This window comes from Odontesthes bonariensis, chromosome 15, assembly GCF_027942865.1.
Source record: "Odontesthes bonariensis isolate fOdoBon6 chromosome 15, fOdoBon6.hap1, whole genome shotgun sequence".
In the NCBI taxonomy this organism is placed as follows: domain Eukaryota; kingdom Metazoa; phylum Chordata; class Actinopteri; order Atheriniformes; family Atherinopsidae; genus Odontesthes; species Odontesthes bonariensis.
The window spans coordinates 22,086,131-22,110,069 of NC_134520.1; the positions used below are offsets into that span (position 1 = coordinate 22,086,131).

General features: G+C 41.6%; 1 protein-coding gene across 2 annotated transcripts in view; it reads left to right on the forward strand.

Annotated features, from left to right (window-relative positions):
* Positions 1-23,939, forward strand: part of tsc22d2 (TSC22 domain family 2) — a 35,469-nt gene that overhangs the window by 7,767 nt on the left and 3,763 nt on the right. Inside the window, exon 2 of one of the 2 annotated variants that reach the window (XM_075485530.1) lies at positions 12,964-13,035. The exons of the other annotated variant lie outside the window; for it this stretch is intronic. Within the exon in view, the coding sequence (XP_075341645.1) occupies positions 12,964-13,035 (72 nt within the window). The remainder of the gene's footprint in view (positions 1-12,963; positions 13,036-23,939) is intronic. 2 annotated transcript variants of the gene reach the window in all.

The following is a 23,939-nucleotide window of genomic DNA, read 5'->3' on the forward strand; positions in this document are numbered from 1 at the left end:
ATTCATACTTCAGAGCAACACAGAATGCTGTGTCTGAGGGGGTAGGAAATACAGGAAACTGAGTAATGGTCATTGTCTCAGTGTTTCAAGGGGGTTTAATTCAACCACCATGTTGTCAGAAGCCTGTGAGGTTGTTTCCGGCTAATGAAAAGACTGCTGCTCTTATCGGCAAAAAAGTCGATGAACATGAGTCAACAAAAGGAATGAAACCAGCCGACAAATATGCGGACCTCCCTCAGACGGTCAGATAGCCTGCATATGACGTCGCTGTTGGATTGTGGAAGCTAAATTCTTGTTGCACACTTTAACTGTCACACAAACTTGCTATCTGAGTAAAACTGTTATAATTGTGTTATAATATAATTTTTTTTTTTCTTTTTCTTTTAGTCCAAGCACCTCTGTAGCAGTTGGAAAATGACAATATTTGTTGGTGAAGAGTAATACAGCTGCTGATGATGTGGAAAAAGGGCCATTCTTTAATACTGTCCGCGGTTTTTTAATCAGCTGCCAGCAAAATGTAGCGAACAGTAGATTGACGAGGATCAGTTGAACCAGGGAGGCCTTTCTGTCTTGAATGGCTGACTAAGATGTGTTTCACTGATATGATTTAAGAATGATGTAAACCTGTCGATCAAGCAGTTGTGAACTGCTCAAACTTCTACAGAAGACTATTTCTGTAGATGTTGCCCTGAGGGATCCACCTTTCAACATACTGAGAAGTGTGCTGAAGGATGCGCTGACTTAACTCTGAACCCCTGACACTTTTTATTTAGTTATTCTTTTGTGCTCGGCGTGGGGCACGTGCTGATTCAAAGCTTTGATTGAATTGGTAAGGATAAGTTATATTGAACTATTATTCTTGATGTCGTCTTTCTCTGGGCTGATTGCATCAGACATTAGCTAACTTTGTAGATCTCATGAAGCGTTCAAGCGGTTGCCAATTACTTATGTATGCCATTTTGAAATAGTTCTTATATGTTCTTTCTTTTTCACAAGGGAAAACACTATGTTTCCATGCCACGTTTGAATTTGGAGAGTAATTAAAGCCCTCAAATATTTCTAATGGCTCACACTAGTCACCCCCGACTAGCTTAGCCCCGGCCTATCGAGTTTTCATACACTTGAAGCTGACAAATTGTATTTCGTGAACCAGAGGGGTGAGGCCATGTGGTAACGTCTATCTTTTTTTATGCGGTCAAATGCCAAACTCACCAGGGCTTAAAAGAACTGGTTACATAACCTCCACAATGCTCTGTCACATATCCAAAATGAACACCCACTAACAGCCAGTTGAGGACAGATTTAGAGTTTAGCTGGTAAATAACTTGATATTATAGCCCCTCCTTTTTCTTTCTTTGTTTTTTGGACTCTGTGAGATTAGTGCGACCCTTACTGTCCACCGTACCTCCTGTGATGACAGTAAATCAGTTCAACTCAGAACAAGTTGAATCTATTTCTCTGTTTGACATTTGCAGATCTATTTTTGCCGGGTGATTGCTGTTTCTTTAAAGTGATGTAATAGATGAGACCGATAAGTGAGGGGCTTTTTAGTCGATGCATGGTACTTTTTTCTTTTTTTTGGTTGTTAAAAATATTTTTGGTTGATCGATTTCTCGGTTGAACCACTATTGATAGGGAACTCAGACAGTTCATTTCGGACTGCAGCTGCAGACCAAGACCACAGCATTGGAGTTTGTCAGCAGAATTATAAGGTCACTGCAAAGTCAGCTTAATGTATTGTTGATTTATTCACAAATTATTCATTTTGATATTTGCACTGGAGCACCTTACCTGCAATGCGGTATGATAATTGGCTTTGTGTTGTGCGGTTGCTTCTTCTTTTTGTGCACGTGGTTTTGAAAACAATGAAAACTTGGTGAAGACACAGATTATTCCCTCACTTATTTCCTTACTGTGGCAAAGGTGGGGTGAAGACTCGCGACTGCGAAGGTGCTCATGTGTGTCTGTGTTGGCTGAATGGTTGTAGTTTGGCTGCCGTGGTACTGAGACGAGGTAGGTGATATTTTCCACAGACAGCTTACCTGTCTGAACTTTCAGGAGACATTATACAGGAGCGCTGAGGGCTTGTGACTGTGTGACTGCCCAGGTCGAGCAAATCTCGACTGTCTGAACAGATGGGTCTGTAGCCATGCTGTTTATTTGGCCGGACCACAGGCCCTGCCCTCCCGTGTGCCTCCCTCTAACGCGTCTGCTCTTTTTCTCCGGCTCTCGTAACTGAGCTGTTAACACACTCCTCCCCTCAGCTTCTAAACTGCTGGAGAAGTATTTTGTTTTCCTTTCACATCATTGTCTTCTCTCGTTTAAGCGATTTAAAAGGGAGCTGTTCTTTGAATAGTAGCCTCAGTTTTATGGAGTTTATTTTGTGTCAATAAGTTTAAAGAAGATTTTTATAAGAGCAAGCAAAATATATCAATTCAAAAACTAAATTTAAAAAAGTCAAACAAAAAAAACAAATTCAAACAAAAAATACACGATTGCAATTAAAAAAAACTGAAATCCTCCTTCTCAGTTTTGGTTGTTGTCGTTTTCTTTGATTACGTCTCCAGCTTTTTCGTTTGCGCTCCCTGACTTTTTGTTTGCGGTTTTGACACAAACGTGCCTGGTGGGTGGGCTTTCGACGGGGGCATTCCTATTGGCTTATTTGAGTTTGACGGACAGCTAAGCAAGCGTACGAAGCAGCTCTGGCCACAGCAGCTACTCTGCTTCTGATTGGTTCAAAAAACGCCAACCCCCTCACACTGACCGATGTCAGTTCGTACTTCATCCTGTAAACCATAATGTATATAATCAGTAATAGTTACAACTGTTAAAATATTGTTGAAATGAACTTAATCGTAAACTATAGACATGTCCTTACCTCGGACTGCATTTTGCCATTCTTCAGAGATCGTATTCCTTCGTGCCGTTGTTGACGTTTTTAGAACCAATCAGAAGCAGAGTATCTGCTGTGGCCAGAGCTGCTTCGTAAGTGGTTGAATAAGTTAATGTAACAGGTTCCACCCTGTTATCTCAGCAAGATGGAGTGAGTGGATCGCTTCCAATTAGAGCGACTCTGCTAAAGCGAGTAAACAGCTGCGCTCCTGGAGGTCCACCAGAGCTAACTTATTTTGTGCTGGAATTAAGACAATTGAATCAGTGGCAGATTACGTTGCGAGCTGTTCCAGGAATAAGAACAATGTGTGCAAAGTTGTTGGCGTTTGTTCTCTTTCCAAAATGGTCTCTGAACAGAACAAGTTAGACCTCCCTTTCGAGTTCTTACAGTACGTGAAGGATGCACCAAGGATGCCCTCAGAATAAAGGGATGATCTGGTGACAGGTCCTTGTAAACGGTCTGTGTTTGCCGTGTGGAGAAGGGCGGTGACGGGTAGATTTCCAGTAGATGTTATGCAACTTTGGCTTGGAATGAAAATTATCAGTAATTTGTTAATCATTTGGTAGAACTTGACCAATTAAAAAGTCTTTTAAGCTATCTGATCGTTTGGAATATGGACTCACACAATGTTTTCACGCAGCACGAACAACTGACAGGCAGGTTGTGTCCTTATTTTGATCTCGGATCAGTGAAATGCAGCCAATTTCTTGTCAATAAATGCCTTCAAAGCACAGCTGTGTCATTAGCCAGAAAAATTGAAACAAAAACTTCATTAATTCCTGACAGTGAAACCAAACTAAAAGCTTCTGTTTTAATTGATTTGTCGAACAAATTTAGTATTTTCAGTCTGTGGTGTAAATCAACAGTAATCGGTCAGCTAATATTAAAATTCAGCCAGTGTGCAGCATTCTGAGACCATATTAGCATTTTCTTTGTTAAATCTAACCGCTATAAAATGTTGATTTAATTATCTTTACCAAATTGAATCTATTAAAAGACCCCAATTTTTTTTTAATCTTTACCAAAAATCAACCCACCTGACTGATTTATTGGAAAAGATATTATTTCTGAAAGATGGTAATGTAGTTTAATTATTTTGCCCCATCTCTGAACTTTGGGAAGTGAATTTGGATGACGGGTGATTTAAAAACTTCCACTCTGCGGTTACACTGATCACATTGATCTTAGTGGCATTAAGACAGACGTCTGCGTTTTAAATGGAACCCTTTTAGAAAACCGGGTCCTTCAACGTCCACTTCCTCAAAATCTTCGAGCATGTTTCCGACCTTTTTTTTCTTTTCTTTCTTGACTCTGTGGGCTTACAGTAAAATTAGATATTTTAACCCTTAATTAAGGAACTGAAAAGGGGGAAAGTTCTTCAAACTATTAATTGACTGTTGCTTCCTGTACAGAAACAGTCGCATATCAAGAGTTTATCTTCAGTGTTTGTTCACCCCATGTCTCATAATTATAATAAGTAGCTTTACATCCTGGCTGTGGGTGAAAAAGACGAAGAGAGAAAATTTACAGCATTGTACATTAATGTGGTTCTAAGATATGTCAGCACTGCATTAACTATTTTGTAGACAAAAGATTAGGCTAGAGCTTTGTCTTTAGAAATGGAGGAGAGTCGAAGTCTGTGAGGTGTAAATGTCTTTTAGATCTTAAGCTAGCCACATGCTGTTTAAATTAAAAAAAGAAACAAAACCACTATATGTTGAGTTGGTCTCCCACAGTGAGAAATGAGGTTTGAACAACAAAGTTTCAGAGTCCAGGACCTCCTGGAGCTCAAGATGTCTGCTGTGTGAGTAATGAGGATGTGTGGAAAGCATGGCAGGCAGCTGCATTTGAGTCATCCATCTTCTCTCTCTGTGCTCCCGCCTGCTTTCAGTGGGTCTCGCCGACTAATCTAGCTCGCTGTTGCCTGTGTCTTTGCATCTGTTCTCCGGGGCCTCTGTGTGTGCTGTCGTACGAGGGCGTTAGACTGGTTGAGGAGTGAAAGATGAGACGAAGCGAATTAGAGATTTATTTTTTTAATCCCATTGTCGTTTTCAGGAATCAATTCCGTCAGTCCGTTAGTCGTCCTGTCTGTAGGAATTAGAGTACACGAAACTGTGAGAAGTATGTGAACCTGTAGGTGCTTCAGTTTTATGATTTGAAATCTCTCTTGACTGAACAACAAAGGCTTGTTTCTGGTGATCTTAAAGCCAGAATGAGACATTTTGAAAGTTTCACATAACTCTGATGGCGGGAAAAAAAATATATGGCCTGGGTCGTACTTTAAAAAATAAACGTTGCTGTTCAGTATCTTCATTTATTTATTTATTTATTTTAAGATACAAATATTTGAAATAAAAGCCAAGTTTTAGTCACAGTATATATTCAGTCTTCACCATTTATTCACACATTTTAACCATTAAAATGAAGATGATTATGATGATGATAACCTGCAAGGGAGGCCAATTAGGGTCATGTTTGTTCAGCCAGATGAGTCTCAACATCCATGAAGGCGAAGTCGGTTCTTTTTTCTTTTTCTTTTCCTGTCGTCAGTCGAGAAATGTGCAGGTTTCGTAAGAACCTCAGTTTCCCTCTTAGCTTTGATGTCCGCTTTCGTATTCTGTCAAGCGCTTCCACCGTTGTCTTCCTCTCACTCTGTTGCTCAAGTGAAAGCTTGTCTCAGAGTCTCTCCTCTCGTCAGCATTGAACCACGGTCTGTTCCTGCACATCCTCCGATGTCTTACAGTGAGCAGGCTTTTGCAAGGAAATGGACATGAGTCATCGTGGCTACGTAGACTGATGGCAGTTTATTCATCAGGCTCCAACTGGTGTCGGAACAGATGGCACTTTGGCTTTTCACTAGCTTAGATCTGTCATCAGTGCCTTACACTCATTAGCTTCTCTCAGTGAGACCATCCAGATGTTATTCATGTTTTCTTCCAACAAGAACCTCACATGAGATTGTGTTTAAATGTCTGACTAACTTTATCAAATGGTCATTTACTAACTCTTTGTAAAACCTTTTGCATCGTGCCGTTGTGAGTCTGTTGACTTCAGCAGTTCTCTGGACTCCTTCAGGAAAAACACTGCCCTCTATAAAAGCTCAAGCTGTTATTGTGATAATCACAAGCCTTTCACCCTTTAATTTGTAGCTTTAACGCTGTTCGGCTTCTGTAGTCTTGCAGCACTAAAGAAGCATTCAACCAGCATAAGAGAAGTTGACCTCCTGGTCAACACTTTGGTGAGATGGGATGACTGGTCCTTGCTGATCTTTCACACTGTCATGCCTGTACTTTTCGCCTGAGTCAGCCCCTATGTTTGACATGTTGAAATATTTCACCCACATTCCTATCTGCTGTAGAACTGTGAAACACAAACTCAGCTGAAAGATCCAAGCAGACTTGATCACCACACTCCCTTTTATTTATCTTTATTATTTTTAGTTATGTTTTATCATCAAAAGTGCTTGGGTAATCGAGATCTCTTTCTTGTTATTTTTGGTAAGCCTGATTGTTGTTGTTGTTTTTTTTTTTTCCTTCTTCTTCTGCCTCTGTGCTCTTTCACCATCCCTTTGCCACCCTACAGCTCTGGCCTAAAATGAGGCCAGCCAAAAAAAAACTCCATGCCAAACTGTGGAAAGTATTTGGCTGCCACTTCCTGTACTGTCAATGAATGTACCCCCACAAAGCAGACAGCGGCGGAGATCAGGAAGGACAGTTTATTGGCTTTATATCACTGAACCACCACTTTATTTCACTGATATGAAAGGCCATCTTCAGGACAGTTGTAGGGCAGCATGAGATGTTTAATAGATGTTTTCCTCTACAATACCCCTGGTGGTATCCTTTAATGCAATGTAAAATAGGTATTTTTGTTTTTTCAGATGCAATTGAATTAATAAGTTGCTGCTATTGGCTTAATTCTCTCAGCATTGTTGTTGTTGTGGTTGTTGTTGTCTTCTCCATATGAAGGCCTATAACTGGAACCTTTGCTTTGACTTCCTGTGGCAGATGAAGAGTTCAATCAAGAAAAGTTTACCGTAGTGCAGCAAATGTAATGGCTCCAGGAAACACCCAGTGGGCTCCAAAAGCGTTTGGTATGTAAAAGAAGTCGACTGTGATTTGTCTCAGGAGTCCCTTAGATATGATATGCACAGGCTTCCCAGCCAAACAACAGCTGCCAAGACCACAGCTCAAAGGCCTTTGATCAAGTGGTCTGTGAAGTTGTTGTAGAGACCAGTAACATCATTTATAGAAGTCTATATTTGGGAGCTAATATACACCAAATATTTACAACCTGACTGATTTTTAGAAAGTTTTCTTTCATTTTCCTACTAAAACCTTCAGAAAATAACAGCTCATTCATATAGTCACTTCACACAAATACACATAGGAGTTAATCAGGCTGTTTGGGCAAAGGCTCCTATAGTTACTACATTCAACAGGCAAAATGTGCCAGTACGAAATGTGTTGTAGAGGCCACTATCCTCCCATATGTTCTTGACAGATTCTGTATGTGCTTCTTAGCCACCTGGACTGCCGAATCCTCAGGCAAAGTCCTAAGGATTCGGCATGTGACAAGCCAGTGTTGTTAGAGAGCAGCTGACAAGCTGCGACACAAACAGACCTGCAGGCCCGTATGACATAGTTCATTGGACCAGCGTTACGCTTCATGAACCAATTCTACACTTTATTTAACCCGTGAAGTAGATGAAGCTTTGCCCTGCGAATTGAAACTGAGCAGAGAGGTTGTTTTTTTCTAGGTCAGGGCTCATACTGATGCTTGCCACACGACCGAGTGAGCCACCCCTGATTGTGATTATACTGACTCATGGTAACAATTATGTGCAACTCAAACAGAAATGAACGCCCTCTGCTTCCGAGAATGCTCATATCAGTGCGACATATCCTTCAATGACAATGAATGTGTTGCAGTCTGCCTTTTACATAGCTGAAGTCTGAGTTGTGATCCTATTTGCTAAAGTTTGATAAGTGGAGTCCTCTTACTTGTTAGGGCTGCAGGCTTTTGCCCCATGCAGAGTGTCCAAGTTCCTGTTTGCCAGTGAACCCTTTTCTCTCTCCCACAACCTCTCCTAATCACTGCTCTATGAGAACAAACACTGATCCAAGCATCTATTTTAGTCGGGACCCTGATCTGCATCACGTCTCCGCCAAAAAACTCAGCAAATTTATCTTTGGTGATGTAAGCGGGGAGAGAGTTTTGTCTGCATGACATGCAGATAACGATGCGTCGTCACATGTTTGGGGATCGACATCAAAGAAGGTTGCAGGTTAAACAAATCCAGAAGAGAGGCTGACGTTTCAAAACTCAGTGTTTGCTTTGGGTTTGGTCTTTTGTGCCATGCTGCGTGTACGTAAGACTCTGTTTGACTCCAAATTATTTGGTTTCCAAGTTATTCCAAAAGGAAAGAAAAAGCTAATTGCATACTTGTTTTTTTTATATATATATATATATATATATATATATATATATATATATATAAATGTGTGTGTGTAATAGCTGTCAGTCTCAGAATGGCAAAGAAGAGTTTGAATCTTATCAAAATGTCATGACGATGTCGTCATTGCAACTGCAGCAGAATACTGGTACATGATAGTTCAGTTGCCAATCTTTGTCTTTGTTCCAGAAACATATTCATGAGTAATCACAGTATGTCCTAAATCTTTGTTACTGCTGCGGATGGCTCTGCTATTCCAGTTGAAAGGCCATTTTACATGTGATAAAGGGCTGTGGTGTTATGATAACTTGACTGATAAATCTATTGTTTATCACACATCATTGCATCAGGTTTCGTGGAATGTGCCTTCCAGCAACCATCCAAACACTTTGAATGTTCTTCTTCTTTTAGATACACGGTTGTGTGAATTCATATACTTTTATTATCTGTGATTAAACCTATTCCCCATACACTAACCTGTATACTAGTTAGTATGTTTACTAGCCTTGTGTCTTAGCACCCCTTAAATGGGCCTTCTAGAAAAGATGCAGCCCCAGTTTCAGTTCTGGATGAACAGACATTGAGATGTAAAAAGGTGATGGAGAGAATTACACATACATAATGTTGTGATTTCATCTGTAGCGTACTGGTACTTTTTCCCCTTCGCTGGAGCTTCCTCTGCCGATAGATAATGGTCCCTGTATTTCTCTAAGATGTGTTTGAATTTGCTTTGCCACCACTCCCAATCTATGAATTTTCTTACTATGCTTTACACACAAGTGTTACTTTTAGTAACCAATCCACTTTAGGCTTGGAGAGAGCCTTTTCTTTTATTTGAAAATCACATAAGTAAACTTTTCTAACAAGTGTGTAAGCATCGTGGAAACGACCGCATCGTTAAATCTTCTGTCTGTTGCATCCTGCACAAAGGATTGTTGTTGTTTTAAGAATGCCAGGAATACACAAAAGCATCAATGAAATCTCATGGAATGAAGGACTAAGTCCTATTAAGGAGCCTTGGCATTGAAACAGTCCTTCGACTAAAATTGATGGCGTGGCATTCTGGAAACGGGACCCGTTAAGGCTTCTTCTTTGACTTTGAGAAGCGTCTATAGACGTTACCCGTTAATTAGTCCCTTTTCCATACCTGTTTTTTATCCAAGATGGGGTGAGGGGGGGTGGGCTGGAACCTATCACAGCTGCCATTGGACAAGAGACGGGGTACAACCTGTACCAGTTATCAGTCCATACTTATAGACTTCAGGTAAACCTCATTTACCTTCAAAACACATTAAGTAAATCACTGTAATTAAGAATAATTCAATGAAACAAACGATCATGTTTTTTTTTTTTTCTTGTGTCCCTTTTTTAATTGCCCTCTTCATGTTATTAAAACCTGGTCTCAAGCATTTTACTGTTGTGTTTTTATCCCGTACTAGGCTGTAGGCTACAGGTTATAGTGAAAGGTCAAACAATCCATGTGTCGGGACTGAAAAGTGAACTTTACAGGTCTGTGTATTGCACACTACTTTGCACCATATAGAGCGGTGTAAACAGACTTTACTGCTTGCTTCATTGTGTGCGGCTGTTGAGGGGGGGGGGGGGGGGGGGGGGGGTGTTAGGACAGGTGACTCATCAACATTCCTACTTTTCCCTGATTTGTCTCTGTCTCTACTTCCTTGATTTTCTTTTAGCTCTACCTCAGCTGAGATATCCCATTTTGTTTTCTCTCCTTGTGCACTTTGCTCGCACATGTCCCGTCCCCAGTAAACCAGGTATTTTGGCTCACTCGCAGAGCTGAGGTCACAGCTGCTTCACAGAATGTTGTTTGTGAGATCTTTAAACCCACATTGTCCAAATACCTCACCAGTGCTTCAGGAAACTCAAAGGTCTTGAGCTGCTGTGTGTGAGGTGTGGCAGAGATAAATCTGTCAAAGGCTCGCATATAGAAACTTGGCCAGGAATCTGGCTCGACGGTCACCATTACAGTAGGGCATGGTTAGCCCTGCTTTGGTGGTTTTAAACATTTCTTTTCCCTGCCTGTGTTTTGGTCCTCCAAGGTCTCGTGTGTGTGTATATGCAGCAACTGTCCGGTTTGATCTTTGTCCCCCCCCGCCCTCCCTCACACATCTGAGGACAGCAGAACGGCAGACACGAACATCAACATAAGCTGTAGGACTCGTAAACCTCATCGAATGATGTTTATTTGTTGCTCGTGAAACTATAGTGGAGCGGTTAAAGCATAAAGTTCTCACAGTAATACAGCGAATACTTAGTTTATTACTGAGTGCCCGAGTTATACCGTTATCTTAAAACTGTTTGCATTTAGTAAAATCCAATTGAATTAGGTAAATTGGCTTTTAAAAGATGATACTTAACATTTTTTTTTTTTTTTTGTCAAACCAATTCTGTGTATCTATGACTGTAAATGTAGCCGTCACCGTTTCCTTGGAGACACCTATTTAGTGCAACAACAAGTGAGCTGCTGCAGCTACTAAAGACAGTGAAATAACACTAAGGATAGTTATCTTAGAGCAGCGATGTTTGGCTTTGATGCTGAAGAACGTGCAGTGCAAGTCTTGAACAAGAGTCAAACTAAATGTAGTAGCACAACATACCTGTTACACTAGAAACATGTCATGCAGTCAAAGGGGAACAATGTCTGTTACCTTGTGCGTCGTTCTCCGGCGTCATACTGTAAGCTAAGAAAGGGCACCAGGAGGGCTGTCGCGGTGAGGGAATTCCCACCGCGGTGACTCATAGCCGCTCAACAGCGCGGTATGCGGTGATATCGCATTTTTGTTCATTAGGCTACTTTCCACGACACGCAATGTTAGATGAAAATCGAGCGCATAATCCGTCTTTTTTTTCCCAGCGATTCTGACATTTCACTTTGCTTTGCCTGTCATTTACTCGCTCACAGACCAACATAGCGGAGATCAAGCAGCGCATACCCCAGTTCTGCATTGTTGCCAGTGCCACATGGCAAATATCAACATTGTTGCAGACCTGCGCACGTTTCGTTTAGTAATGACGGAGAAAAACGAAGCAGATCAGTGCAGCAGTTGAGCTCACGTGTCCGGGATACAGTTTTTGTTTTAAACAGACTGCCCGCCGTCCAACCAACCCAAGCTGAACTTTAACTGTTTCCGCGAACAGACAATTCACAAACTACTCTGAGAGTACGTTTCACCTACACAGTTTTGTTGAAATGATCAGGTATTTCCCAACAGCAAATGTGCACATCAAGCTGTGGTTCTGTGGAAGCTAGTTTTTTGTTCATATTAGACGGTCGCATTTACAACGTTAAACATGGATAATAAGGGAAGATTCAAAGCCATAAAGTGTCCGGACTAGGCAGAGGAGTAAAGCCGAGATAAAGGTAGGCCACTGCATTTTATTTTAACTTCTATTGCTACGACACTGAGTAGGCATATTCTTGTAATATCAGCTGCTGGGGGAGAATGAGACCACAACGAGTGGCATGCAGACGTGTGTGCGTGTGCGGTGCCTATATGCAAAGATGACGACAGAAACGCGGCACCTAGCTGTGTTAATGTGTTTCTCCTGCCTTGCGGGGAATATACAATGTATAATTATTACTGTGCAGTCTTAAAAACTCTTTTAGTTTCTCGAGTTGTTCTGCGCGTGCAAGGGGGCGTGCGGTGGGCGGTGGTGGCGGTGGCCTGGACACGCACCGCGGAGGTCCTCTCAGCACCGCGGTGATTGCATTTTGCGGTTATCGCGACAGCCCTAGGCACCAGAGAATGGAAATGAGACCGATTGTCATTTCATATTGGGAAAGGCCAACCAAGCAGTCCAGAGTAAGAACCACAGAGGCAACACAAATGGGAATTATGATGATGATGATGATGCAGCTCATCTCTCTCCAGCCATTGTCCACCAGTGGTGCTTTATTTACATTTGAATAACTTTACTTATATTTTCACCTGTATTATGGACTGTTATTAACGCCATGTGACGTAGCTTGTAATTATATATACCGTCTCTTGGTGGCTCAGTAAAATCTGCACAGCTTTAACTTCGCTTAGTTTTCCAGATCAGTTTTTCCAGAAAAGTAGGCCTGTTCGTGTTTTTGCAACTTTTTTTTTTTTTTTTAAATAGTTAAAGTAGTTTGTTGTGTTGTATGTTAAGGGTCCATTTTGTGGCTTTACAGGAGAGGAAGCCGATCTCGACTGCAAAAGACTTGGTATCTACTTATTTCAGTAGTTTAGAATTGCATCAAAATAGATAGTGACATAGAGCTACTGATCAAATAATATTCAGAATTTTGCTCCTCCGTTTAAAACTATTGTACTAAACCATGTCAACTGGGTCTGGTTTGGAGTGATTCTTTATAGATTTGATAACATCTGTGATCTAAGCTTGAGTGTGAACAGGTTTCTGCATCCACTTGGTATTGCTGCTTCCTGTCATGTCTGAATAGAGCTCGGTAATATGGATTGTGTCACCATTTCCTCTGACCCGTCATTGCGGTTCAGGATCTTCCTCTACTCACGTTCACATTTGTCCCTCCCTCCCCGACCGAGTATGTGCTTCTCTTCCTTCGCTCATGTTTCTCCTGTCTCTCGTTTCCTCTCCCATATTAATGCAGGAACCCGTCCACTGCTTTCTACCAGGCTTTCCGGCCTAGCAGATTACGAGGGTCAAAGCCCATCAACGATAGGTATGAGCTTGGGTGTGTTTACATGTGTGTGGCCTGGACTGGCTGGCTAAACCAGAATCCTCACCGCTTCATCCCTGCGCATCCAGCAAGAAAATGTCCATCTCAAGTAGTCATTTTGGTGCTCTAATCGTTTTTTCTTTAATTTCCTCCTTATTTTAGTTGATTCATTTAAGATTTGAACCACTCTTCTAAAGGAAGGTCCACAAACTTTAAATTAGAATCGAAACAAGCGTCATCATCAACACCAGGAGAAAGAACTGAATTAACTGAAAAGAAAACATCCAGCAAAGAATTTAATCAGCAACTTAGGTTTAATTTTAAAAAAAATTCAATGACAGCATGTCTAGTTCGTGGAATTGGCAAAATGCTTTTTTGTGACTGTTAACTGATTGAATATGTCGTCAGGCTGGACATTTCAGTAGGTGTAAAGCGTGCAAAAAGCATGACACTGGAGGAGGTGTCGGACTGCGCTTTGGGACCCTCAGGATCTGGCAGCGTGTCACGACTCTTTGACACTTTTAGTATTTACACTTTGCCAGTCACGAGGATCCCCTGCTCGGGTTTCTCTTGCCCCTGCAGTGTCTGTGCGGAGAAGTTCAACAGGGTTTTATCACGGCAAAAAGCAGGTCACGCCGAGTTATGATGATAGAAGCTGCGTTTTACGCCGTCTTTTTCTTTGAAGCCAGTCTGTCGTATGTTCGGATATGAGGCTGAAGATTTAAAAACTCGTTTAAAGATTCATCGAAGTTTGTTGGTAAAATTCATTCTCAGCTTCGAAGTATTCTTAAAGTTAAAGAAGTGGATGCTTTAGCATCTGGTTGTCAATTACTGGTCTTTCTTTTAACACACAAAAAAACCTAATGTTCATTCAATCAGCTCGGTGTTAATGGTATTAATTGATCTCACAAGTTTCAGGCGTTCTTTATGAATTCTTCAATTTCAAAGCATGTTGGTACCTGTTAAGTAACTTCAGCAGTATAGGGAAATGCATGGCAGTTAAAATATTAATTTGACTTTGGTTTTCATGAGTCACTAACCGTTTTTGTTTCCATATGCGCTCTCGGGGGGGCTGCAGACACATTCTGGCAAACCAACTTGGGAGTTGGTCCATTTTTTTATTCTTTATGTTAAACACTCGACTTGTTATGCTGTGAAATTCACATGACAATATTGGAGCAAAGAAGAATTGCTCCGATGTGGCAATTTGTGTTTTGGCGCAGCATTAAAGCACCGGCAAGTTAATGAGCCTGACTTTAATTTAGACCGCAGCACCATAGTTCAGATGGTTGTGTACCTGTGACAGAAGTGTTCTTTTGATCTCAGTTAATCTTCAAACCAATTTTTTGTAAGTCAAGCTGTTCAAAGGAAAATGTGCAGTTGTGTTTAAGTTGTTCCCGCGCTGCTCTAGTTTATGTTGAGGTGGCTTTTTGTTTTCAATTGTTATAGAATTTTGTGATGAAGAATAAAGCTCTGTACGACTTAATTAAAACAGATTTCTGCATGATGATGACGATGTTGTGGCTTCCAGACAAGATGTCAATGTTTAGTGAGGAAAACAGAAGCAGTTGAGCAAGTGTGTTCTCTCTGCTGGCAAAAGACTCAGCGGCTCTGTTTGTTCCTTATCCAGCCCTTGTTTGCCTTTAGGCTCAGTAACAGTGCAGCTTTATTCAAACCTTTTCAGCTAACCGCAGGTAAACCTGAGGGAGCTGTCTCAGTTCGGCTCCCTTTGTCCCGATCCGGCTCTCCTGCAAGGTTGGACTTGTTGGAAGTGAATGGGGGAATTGCTCACAAACGGTTTCGGGGCATAATGGAGCATTCCCGCTGAAATGATTGATTTGTGAAAAATGTTGAACCCCAGTTTGGCAGCGGGCCTCCTCATCCTCATGGCATGAGGCGCAAGGTTCTGCTACATTGCAGGCATCAACCCATCTTTTAAGAGAAACATAACTGAAATCTGTGTTCGAGATATCTTCGAGGTATATTCAAATGAAAACGGATTAGATTGAGTGGCAAATAATTTTTGGCTGTAAAAACGTGACTTGAATTTGCATTTATGTTAAGTGAATCACAGCTTCAACACAGCGTTTTTTGATTAGCCGTTCCCAAAAGCATTCGGCCCCATCATTGATCTATTTGTCCTTGTGAGCAATTTATACGTATAGAAAAGGCCGAGTACATGCAGCTATTTCTTAATTTCTCAACTTCAGACTTTTATGACATTTATTTATCCCCAACACCATTCTGCTTAAATCTCCTCACAGTGACAATTCATCTTTCAGCTGCAACGAGAAAGTTATGTGATCTAACGAGTTCAACTCTGCATTGTACTCTATTGTACAAGCGATTGTACTACTGTATCGCAGCAGCAGCCTTTTTCCACAATGGTCAGCTTCATGATTGCAGACAATAAAAGACAAAGTTGGTCGGAGCACACGTTGTCAGTCGCCACCGTCGGATCCCTGAAGCCTTATTTGATCCAGAGCTTGTATGTGGTCATTGTTAATGGCACAAAAACAAACAAAAAAAAATCATTATGGCGAGGAGCAAAGTTAAGTGTGGGAAAGCTGAAGTTTTCACTTTCGCCGTACTAACTGGAGACGACCGCACTGCTTCTTACTCAGCTTAGAAGCATTTTCAAACATCTTCCCTTTTGTGCATCTTTCAGGAACAGTTACCAGTTTATTTTACATTTGTTAAAAACCTTGTTTTGTTTCCTCCCTCTCCTTGGCAGAGTCGGTTCGAGTCGCCTCCCCTTCTTGCAAAAGCATAGCCACTCTCAAGAACACATTGTAATTGCTAACAGGCTTTGGGACGTATCCTCGGAGAACTTTGTACATTTCACTTGCAACGACTTTCTGTTCAGTAAGAGTTCAGTTCTGGACCCCCTGCGCTGAAACTGCAGAGCTGTGATCGATATGACCCAACTTGACATGGAGCAGAGCTCTGATTTTAGACATAATGAGCTTTTGTAGATGCAGGGAGGAATTGACGGATAGGATATCTTGCTTAAGATATCTCCATGACAGCACCGTTTGGTGGCTGTGTTTTCGCTCTTTCAGCTTCGTCTTTGGAAACTGAGCCGGCATTTCACCTTCATTACTCCATTAAAAGTAGAACCTTTTTCGACAATAAACCCAGTGGACGAGCAGAGGGTCAGACTCCATACGTGGTCAACCCAACAGTAGCAGGTGAAGGGTAGCAAATTAAGTGTTCAGCCTTTATCTCAGTTGTAGCTGCAAATAAATATTATCAGTTGATTAAAGGTTAAAGGAGTTCTGGTTCAAAATACTGAAATTGCCCTGTTGTGTTTGATGTTTTAGGGGCTGGAACCAGTTCATTTTGGGGCATTTAGCTTTAAAATGATAAAAAATCTCCATAAGTTCAATTTATGTTGATCAGCTGCTTGATCAGTTGACCAGTTGCTGCAGCTTTAAACTCAGTTATGACACTTTGGGACCAAAGTTCATGCTTCTTTGAAAAGTCAGATCCAACCTCCTGTGATAAACGGTGGCTGAGACATGCAAATGGGGCTCCCTGTTTTGACAGCATAGTGCTTAATGACATTAGTGTGACCCAAACCCTGTTCTTCAGAGACATAAATCCTTGATCCTGTGATAAATGCTCTGCTGAATACTGAGGCGCGTTAACGGTGTGGTGCCAGGATTTTCCCATTAAAGTCTCAGTAGTAACTCCATTATTGTTAACACATTCCAGTGGGGTCTTAATCCAGATTGAGCAAAACAAGTGGCGTAGGCCCAAGTCACTCAGGCGAAAGAGAGAGAGAGAGAGAAGAGTGGTGAAATTTGATATTGAAGCACATGTTGTGCACCCAAAATCTGGTTTTAGTTGTAGCCATCTTGACAGTGATTATTCAAAGCTTGAGAACCCCTGCCTCGGATCCCCCACTGTGTTTGCATATGGAGGTTGATGGTTATGTTACACACTGGCTCTTTTTTTTTTCTTTCCCATGAGCCACAGAGGTGGTTCAGCAGCCATTAACAAACATCCCTGCCGGCAGTTATTTTAGCCCCTAATCGGGCTAAAATAACAAGGTCTTCTGAAAACGGCTTAAATGAACAGCAATGGATAGAGTTCATCCACTGTCTCGGGTTCAGATCTTTGTCCTTGCTGGTATGAAACCCCAGAGGAGACCCCACTGCTTCTCATGCTCCCTGTCATCCGGCTCTTCCACCAAGGCTTTTTACTGGGGCTGCTCATGTCTTAAGCCTGATTCTTACTCGGCGCAACCGCGCAACTGTTCTGGCTCGAGAACCATTAATGACGTCATCGAAAGCGCCAGCCCCTTCACAGTTCCTTCAGCTCATAAGCGCAGTTTGCGCCAAGTATGCGTCACATTTGCAGTTCTCTCCAGACCAGCGGGCGTCACTGTTGAGGAAACAAGCTGAAGAACCGGACGAAGAAAAGCATACGAAGAAAGCATACACAATGCCACCTGTGGTGTCACGTCAGCAGAGGCTGGCACATCTGATGCGGATGCGGAATGAATTTACTTTGGGTGTAGAACTGTATATGTATCTCAGAGCTAAGCGGCTGCGGCAAAAACAGAAGAGAAGGTGGAATGTTCGTCCTTTGCAACAAGACGAACTTTGTCAAACGTTGTCAAACGTTGTCCCAGTGTAACTTCATAGACGTGTCGTACAGATGTTTGTAGAGGCGCACCCTCTCGGTCACCGCGGTCTCTGCAGTGTTCATGTTTCCTTTCTAGTCAGCTGTTTCCGGTTGAGCTCGCGCGAAGTCAGAAAAAAAGTGGTGTGCACCACCTTGCGACGCGCGAGGATTTTTTAGCTTGCGACGGGGGGCGTGGCGGAATTTTGGGTCACGTGACCGTTTGCGCCATTTGCGACCAGCTAGTAAGAATGGGTCAAAGCGAGGTTGCGCCGAGTAAGAATCAGGCTTTAGGGGAGGACCGGCTGGTCAATTTCCAGTATGTCATAGAGGGACACATGCTGGATAAGGAGTTGCTTGTACACCAGTCTAGTGATTACGCAACAGGCGAGGGTGTATCCTTCGGCCTGTTTACGAGGAAACTTGGTGGCAACAGACACACCTACTCATGACTTTGATTTGGGGCTAGAAAAACACAACTTCCTTGATGTTTGCCTTATTTTGTTTAGCCTCCATTGTGTCAGTGTTTGCCACTCTTTATGTAGATGAGACACAGCTAAAACATCCACGTTCAGAGATGGAAATTAATGTGCTTCCAGCATCCTGCAATTGTCACACTGGCTTGAAGCTTTACAATGCAATTAGTAGAAGATTATTTTTCTTTTCTTTTTAGTTCAGTGTGCAAAGGCAGTTACTCATTTTTTGCTCACTGTAAAGGCTTCTGTGTGTTTGCTTAAATGTTCATATATTCACTAGTCTTCACCTTGAGAAATGTTTTCATCGGCTGGTTAATTGACATGAACGTATCTGTAACTATTGTTGTTCTTTGGGTAAAAACCCAAACGTCTTCTTGCTTCAGCTCCACAATGTTGTGCGTTTCTGGGGTGCTGTTTAGCGAAATCTGGCCGTTTTTTCATCAAAAGTTTTAAATATAGTTTTCTTTATTTTTAGAGGGTTGAGGGGCAGGCACCTTTTGGCGCGGGGTCACACTGTCGTTGATCCTTTTCCGAAAGCTGAATCTAGAATCCAACATCTGGACCTCTGCATCAAAGCCGCCACCATCGGTCAACGTCGTCGGCAGAAAATCAATCCACCGCTTTATTTTTTCCGGACAAAATGGCCGAATGTTCTGTTCCAGCCTCACAAATAAGGAATGTTGTTTCTTTTTGATTTAATTGATTCATTTCAATGAATTTACTTATTTTCTTTTAATGATTTTTGTCACAGTAATTGAATGTGTTTAGGTTTAGGACAGTTGGACTAAAACTGAATGGCTTTTTTTCCCTCACTTTACTGACTAAACCGTTAATCAGTCAAATGATTGATTAGTATTGAGAATAATTGTGTATATATAGTTGTTTTTTCCTGACACAATACTATTCAGTGTTTCCCACAGAATTTTTGGAAACTATGGGGGGGTAAATTCACGCGGCGTAAGTTTGTGCGACTGCAGATTTGATTTTATTTGATTGATTTGCACACATTCATTCAAATATATAAAAAATACACAATAAAACACAACAAATTTAAAAAAAAGGAATGTGTGCTGGAGATGTCAGAAACCCTTGTGGGTTGATAAGGAAACCTCATCTTGTCATTAAAACCCAATGATAACAATTGTAATAGAAAATATTTACAGGTTAAAACTAAACTTCATGAAAAATATGAATGGATCATATACAGTGAGTACTTATGCCTTTTTGAGAAACTTGAAAAGGTTGTCCTTAATAATAAAGGGTGTAGGAAGTACACAATGAGTTCAGGAACACATCAGAAGTGGTTTGGTGTTGATATCTTTAAAAACAAGAGAGCTATTACAAAATAAAAGTCTAAAATGGAATTAACTATGCACACTGAGTAAATGTTCTACCTAAAATGATTTTTCTGGAAACTAAAAGGCTGTGAAAGCTTTATAGTGAGTTCACAAACCCATCAGAAGTGGTTTGGTGTTCATTGGTTGAATATCCAGTGAGAACAAAAAAAGGCGTTGCACTTTTGCAACGGTCCCTAAGCGCTCCGGCTGCCGTAGTTCACTTAGAAGTATACTCGGCGCGGTTACTCTGATCTTTCGCCAGACTTGCTTACTTTGGTGAGTTGATAAAGCCTGTGGTATGTTAGTCTTAGTTTTCTGTAAATATTAATACCATCCTTAGGCTAATTGGTGCGGTTTTTATGACGCTATTACAATTACAAAGCCGGAAAATAGGCGAATGTCGAATATAAAACCAACTTCACCCCGCTCCGCCTAGTCGGGACGGTTGAAACACACATGCGGGACAGATGAACCACCTTATTTTAAACAGAAACTATTGAGCTTGCTATTTTTTTTAAGAAACATACCGGACAACATACTAGTGTACTCGTCATTGCTCAAATTTCACATTATTTCTCATAATATAAATAGGTAAAAAAATATGTTTGTCAACGAAATCCCGATGATTACAGCTGACCTTTATGCACGCGCACCCACTGATCTATAACGTGTGTCAATCGCCCCGACAGCGACTAATAACACATAAACCTTTTTTTTGTCACTAAACTTCAAAACTCTGACATTGCACACTTTAGGACATGTTTAATTACTAATTCACCTGTTGTAGAGTCATATTGGTTGGTTTTCGAGGAAATCGCTGTGTTTCCAAAAAAAAAATTAAAAAAAAAAAAATCTAAAAAAATAATTAAATAAATAAAAAAAATCGCTGTGTTTCAAACGACTGGGATTCGGAAACTATGGCGGCCAAAAGGAAATATATGGCGGGCCGCCATAGTTTCCTCAATGTATGGGAAACACTGACTATTATAAATATCTATTTTCTCCACACGCTTGATTGGTTATTAAACAATAAGCAAACGTGTACAGTTCTTGAGATGAGAGTTGATGTATTTGAAAGTACAGCTTGGAGACTGTCTTCATCAAATGAGAACTTTCAGTTGATTTCTGGCCCAACAATGAACTCATTGAGGAGAATCATGACAAAACTCCTGTTTGAAGCCGCTTTTCACTTTTTGCCAAAGCTGATTGGATTCTCTAGTGACCCCATCTGGCGCAGCGCCTGAACTACACCTCTCAACCCCGAGCTTCACAAGCCAGGCTGAGGCCTGTGTTTTTATCTAACTACAGTGAGTTGTCAGCGAGCACTCTCGTCTGTTGTTGCAGCCCGTCCCTCCAGCTATTGTTTTGAAATGCCGTCTCTGGGAGGAAGAGGGGTGGGTTTATGACTGTAATCCTGAGGTCTCATTTATTCAGCTGCCTCCCCCCACGGTGACTGTTTGTATGCTTTAGTGGACGGGGACGTGTGCCGATGCATCTGTGCCTCTAATGGAGAACACATTGAAGCTCTGACAATATAAACCATCGAGAGATATATTCAGAGAGGTGGAGGAGACCATGCTTAGCTCCTGCACGTGTCTCATGTGAAGTAATCGCACAGAAAAGCAAGGGTGAGGAGTAGCTTGGGACTGTGTGGACAGGAATGGGTGAAATGATTGCTACCAAACCAAATACCTTGTGGTAATCGGACTTCATAGTCAGTTAGCAGTGAGGAGCTGTGTGTTGTCCCAGCGTGATAGTGGCTGTGTCACAGACGTCTGGGTTTGCAGGCGCTGGACTCGGGGCCAGAGGTGTCCTGAGCTGGAATGTGCTGCCTTGTAGTCCCTTGTTGGGGGTGGATGAGAGCATGTGTGCGCTGCTGCAGTCTGCGGGGAAGGTCCATGTGGAGGTTAACACAGCAAGCAGTCTTATATAAACCACCACATGTCTTCCTCCTTGAATAAAATGTACAGCTTGCTGTGTTTTCCTTGGACACCAAATGGCAAAACCCTTTTTTTTCCTTTTTAATGTTTCTAACATTTTATGCATCGCCGCCAAGATGGATTTAGTGAATCTACCGGCTAATCTAATTTAACTTGCGTGTCACTTGTTCTTTGTTATTGGTTAAAAACACATTCCGGCCAATGCTTGTCGACGTTCTCCTCTTTCGCCATCCCAGATGTGTCAATGCTCAGTTCTAAGGGAGATATGTTGTTTGCTGCCGTTGTTTTTAATCAGTTTTAATTTCACACATCTGATGAAGACACTGGCTGTAGAATGTTGCCCCACTTTCACTGCATCAGTGTAGATCTGCCATGCAGTAAATCATGTTCCAACTGCTGTTGAACCGTCTTTTTCTTTTTCTTTTTTTTTTTTTAGCTGCTGGATAATTCAACCAGGAAACAAGATTGCAGGAAAGTTAGCTGGAATTTCTAAAGTTGAGCTTGTTTTTGTCTTTGCATCACGGGTGCTGTGTTTCAAATTTGATGACAAGTAAAGCACATTCATTTTTCCAGTGGAATGGGTTTGACTTTTTCTGCTTAATGCGCTTTATTGGTTTCATGACATATAGCTACATCACAGCAGGGATGTCAGCATGAACAAGAAAAACAGTATCCTCATTTGCCTTTCAGTAATGCTGAGTTGATAAAGAAAGCAGCTCTGTTACTTCTCCGTCTTCCATAAGTCTGAGGCGCCCAGATGAATAAATTACTTTTTAAACACGGTGCCAGTGCTTCGAGAAAAAGCCCAACAAAACCGATTTGGACAGGCAAAGCGTCTTTTTAATTAACGTCGAGCCCCTGAATAAGTCGGCACACGGCACATTTTTTGGCACACGGTGGCAGTGAATATGTTACTTGTGCAAGAGGCTTCCCGGGAGTAAATTGAGAGGAGGAGGGAGAGGCTGAACTCCGCCCCCCTGCACTCTCGCCATGTGATCAAGCGGGGTTTTAAGAAACATTCGGCTGGTTTTGAAAGGAGAGACGTCCGTGTTTTTATCCTGAGTGGATTAGAATCTGTCAGAAAACCAGTAACATGCGCAGCAAGATGAACTACAGCCTGCCCTGCTCGCCGGGAACTTTACCTCCGCGTTCAGGACGGTTGATATCTTACAAATCGAGATGCGTCAGGTAAATAAGCTGTTACTCTTCCAGATGTGTCATCCGCATGGGTTTTGTATGTATCAGCTCAGAGTTTACAACCCTCTTTTTGTTTTTTTTTATACATTTGATTTTTATCAAACACGTGTGAAAATGTTCACTTGTTCCCGTTTCGCGCATTTGAAGCTTCTCGTTCACGGTTGAAAACCTCATCGGCCATTTGCTGAAGAGTCTGACCTCCGCACGGCGTCCAGCATTTAGCCAGCAGCTGGGAGTAAAAAGCAGGCTGCGCTCTTCTTTTTGCTCGTGATGGACATGAAATCGTTTCGCCTCAAATGTGGAATCTGTTTGGTGTGTGTTTATAGTATGCGACCCCCTCCCTCTCTCAAACACACACATATCCCCATCTCAGACTCCCACTGAGCCGTACGTGCGCCCCAGCACGCGAGATGTAAATGATAAGACGCACTATAGAGCGCCATGTGCTATATATATATATATATATATATATTTTTTTTTTTTGGCTATTTCTTAGTGTTTGGCTATAATCTAAAAGTAAGTTCAGGCTCCATCACGTTTGCTGTTTCAGATGACTAAAACTTAACTGTATGGATACATTTCATATGAAGAAAGAGATACGTGCATTGGTGTTTACTCTTAATTGTGCCATTCCTTTAAGTTCACTCCACTTTGTTCTTCCTTCAGAGATCGCCCTTCTCAGCCTTTAACAGGTGTCACACATCTTTTCCGTAGATTTACAGACTTTAAACGCTAAATGAAATCTCTCCGTGCACATTGTGTTCCCTCTGGTTTATCGGCTTCACATCGGAGCACCTTCTAGCGGTTTGGTCACTTTTCTCTCTCTTTTTTTTTTTTCGCATGCACATTGGAGCTGGGCGGTGATTTAAGCAAAAGAAAAGCATTTGGATGGACAATTTCTGCAACCAATAAAAAGCTCCTTTGTGTTTTTTGTGCCGTGGGGAAAATCTGCAAATCTTTGTGTCGTTTTGTTTTCTGGGGGATTTGCGGCGCTGCCAAGTAGATGATCATCTCATGTTTGAGGTGGAGAAATGCTTTTCCTTGTTATTACAGGGGTGGGGGGCGGGAAAAAAACCTGCTGCACTAAAGTGACCTGAAGATGTTTTTTCTCATTTTTGTTAAGGAAGCCTGCGCTCATAGAAGAGAGATGGATGCTTTACGTTCTGCCACAATGTGTGGAACGTGGGTTTACAAGGAAAAGACAATAATGGGTAGAATAATAATAAGGTCAGCTGTGGTGTCTACATAATAATATCCCTGTGTTTACTAATAGATACTGCTGTGTTGCCTCTTTTTCTTTTCACCCAACTATTTCATCTTTTTTTTTT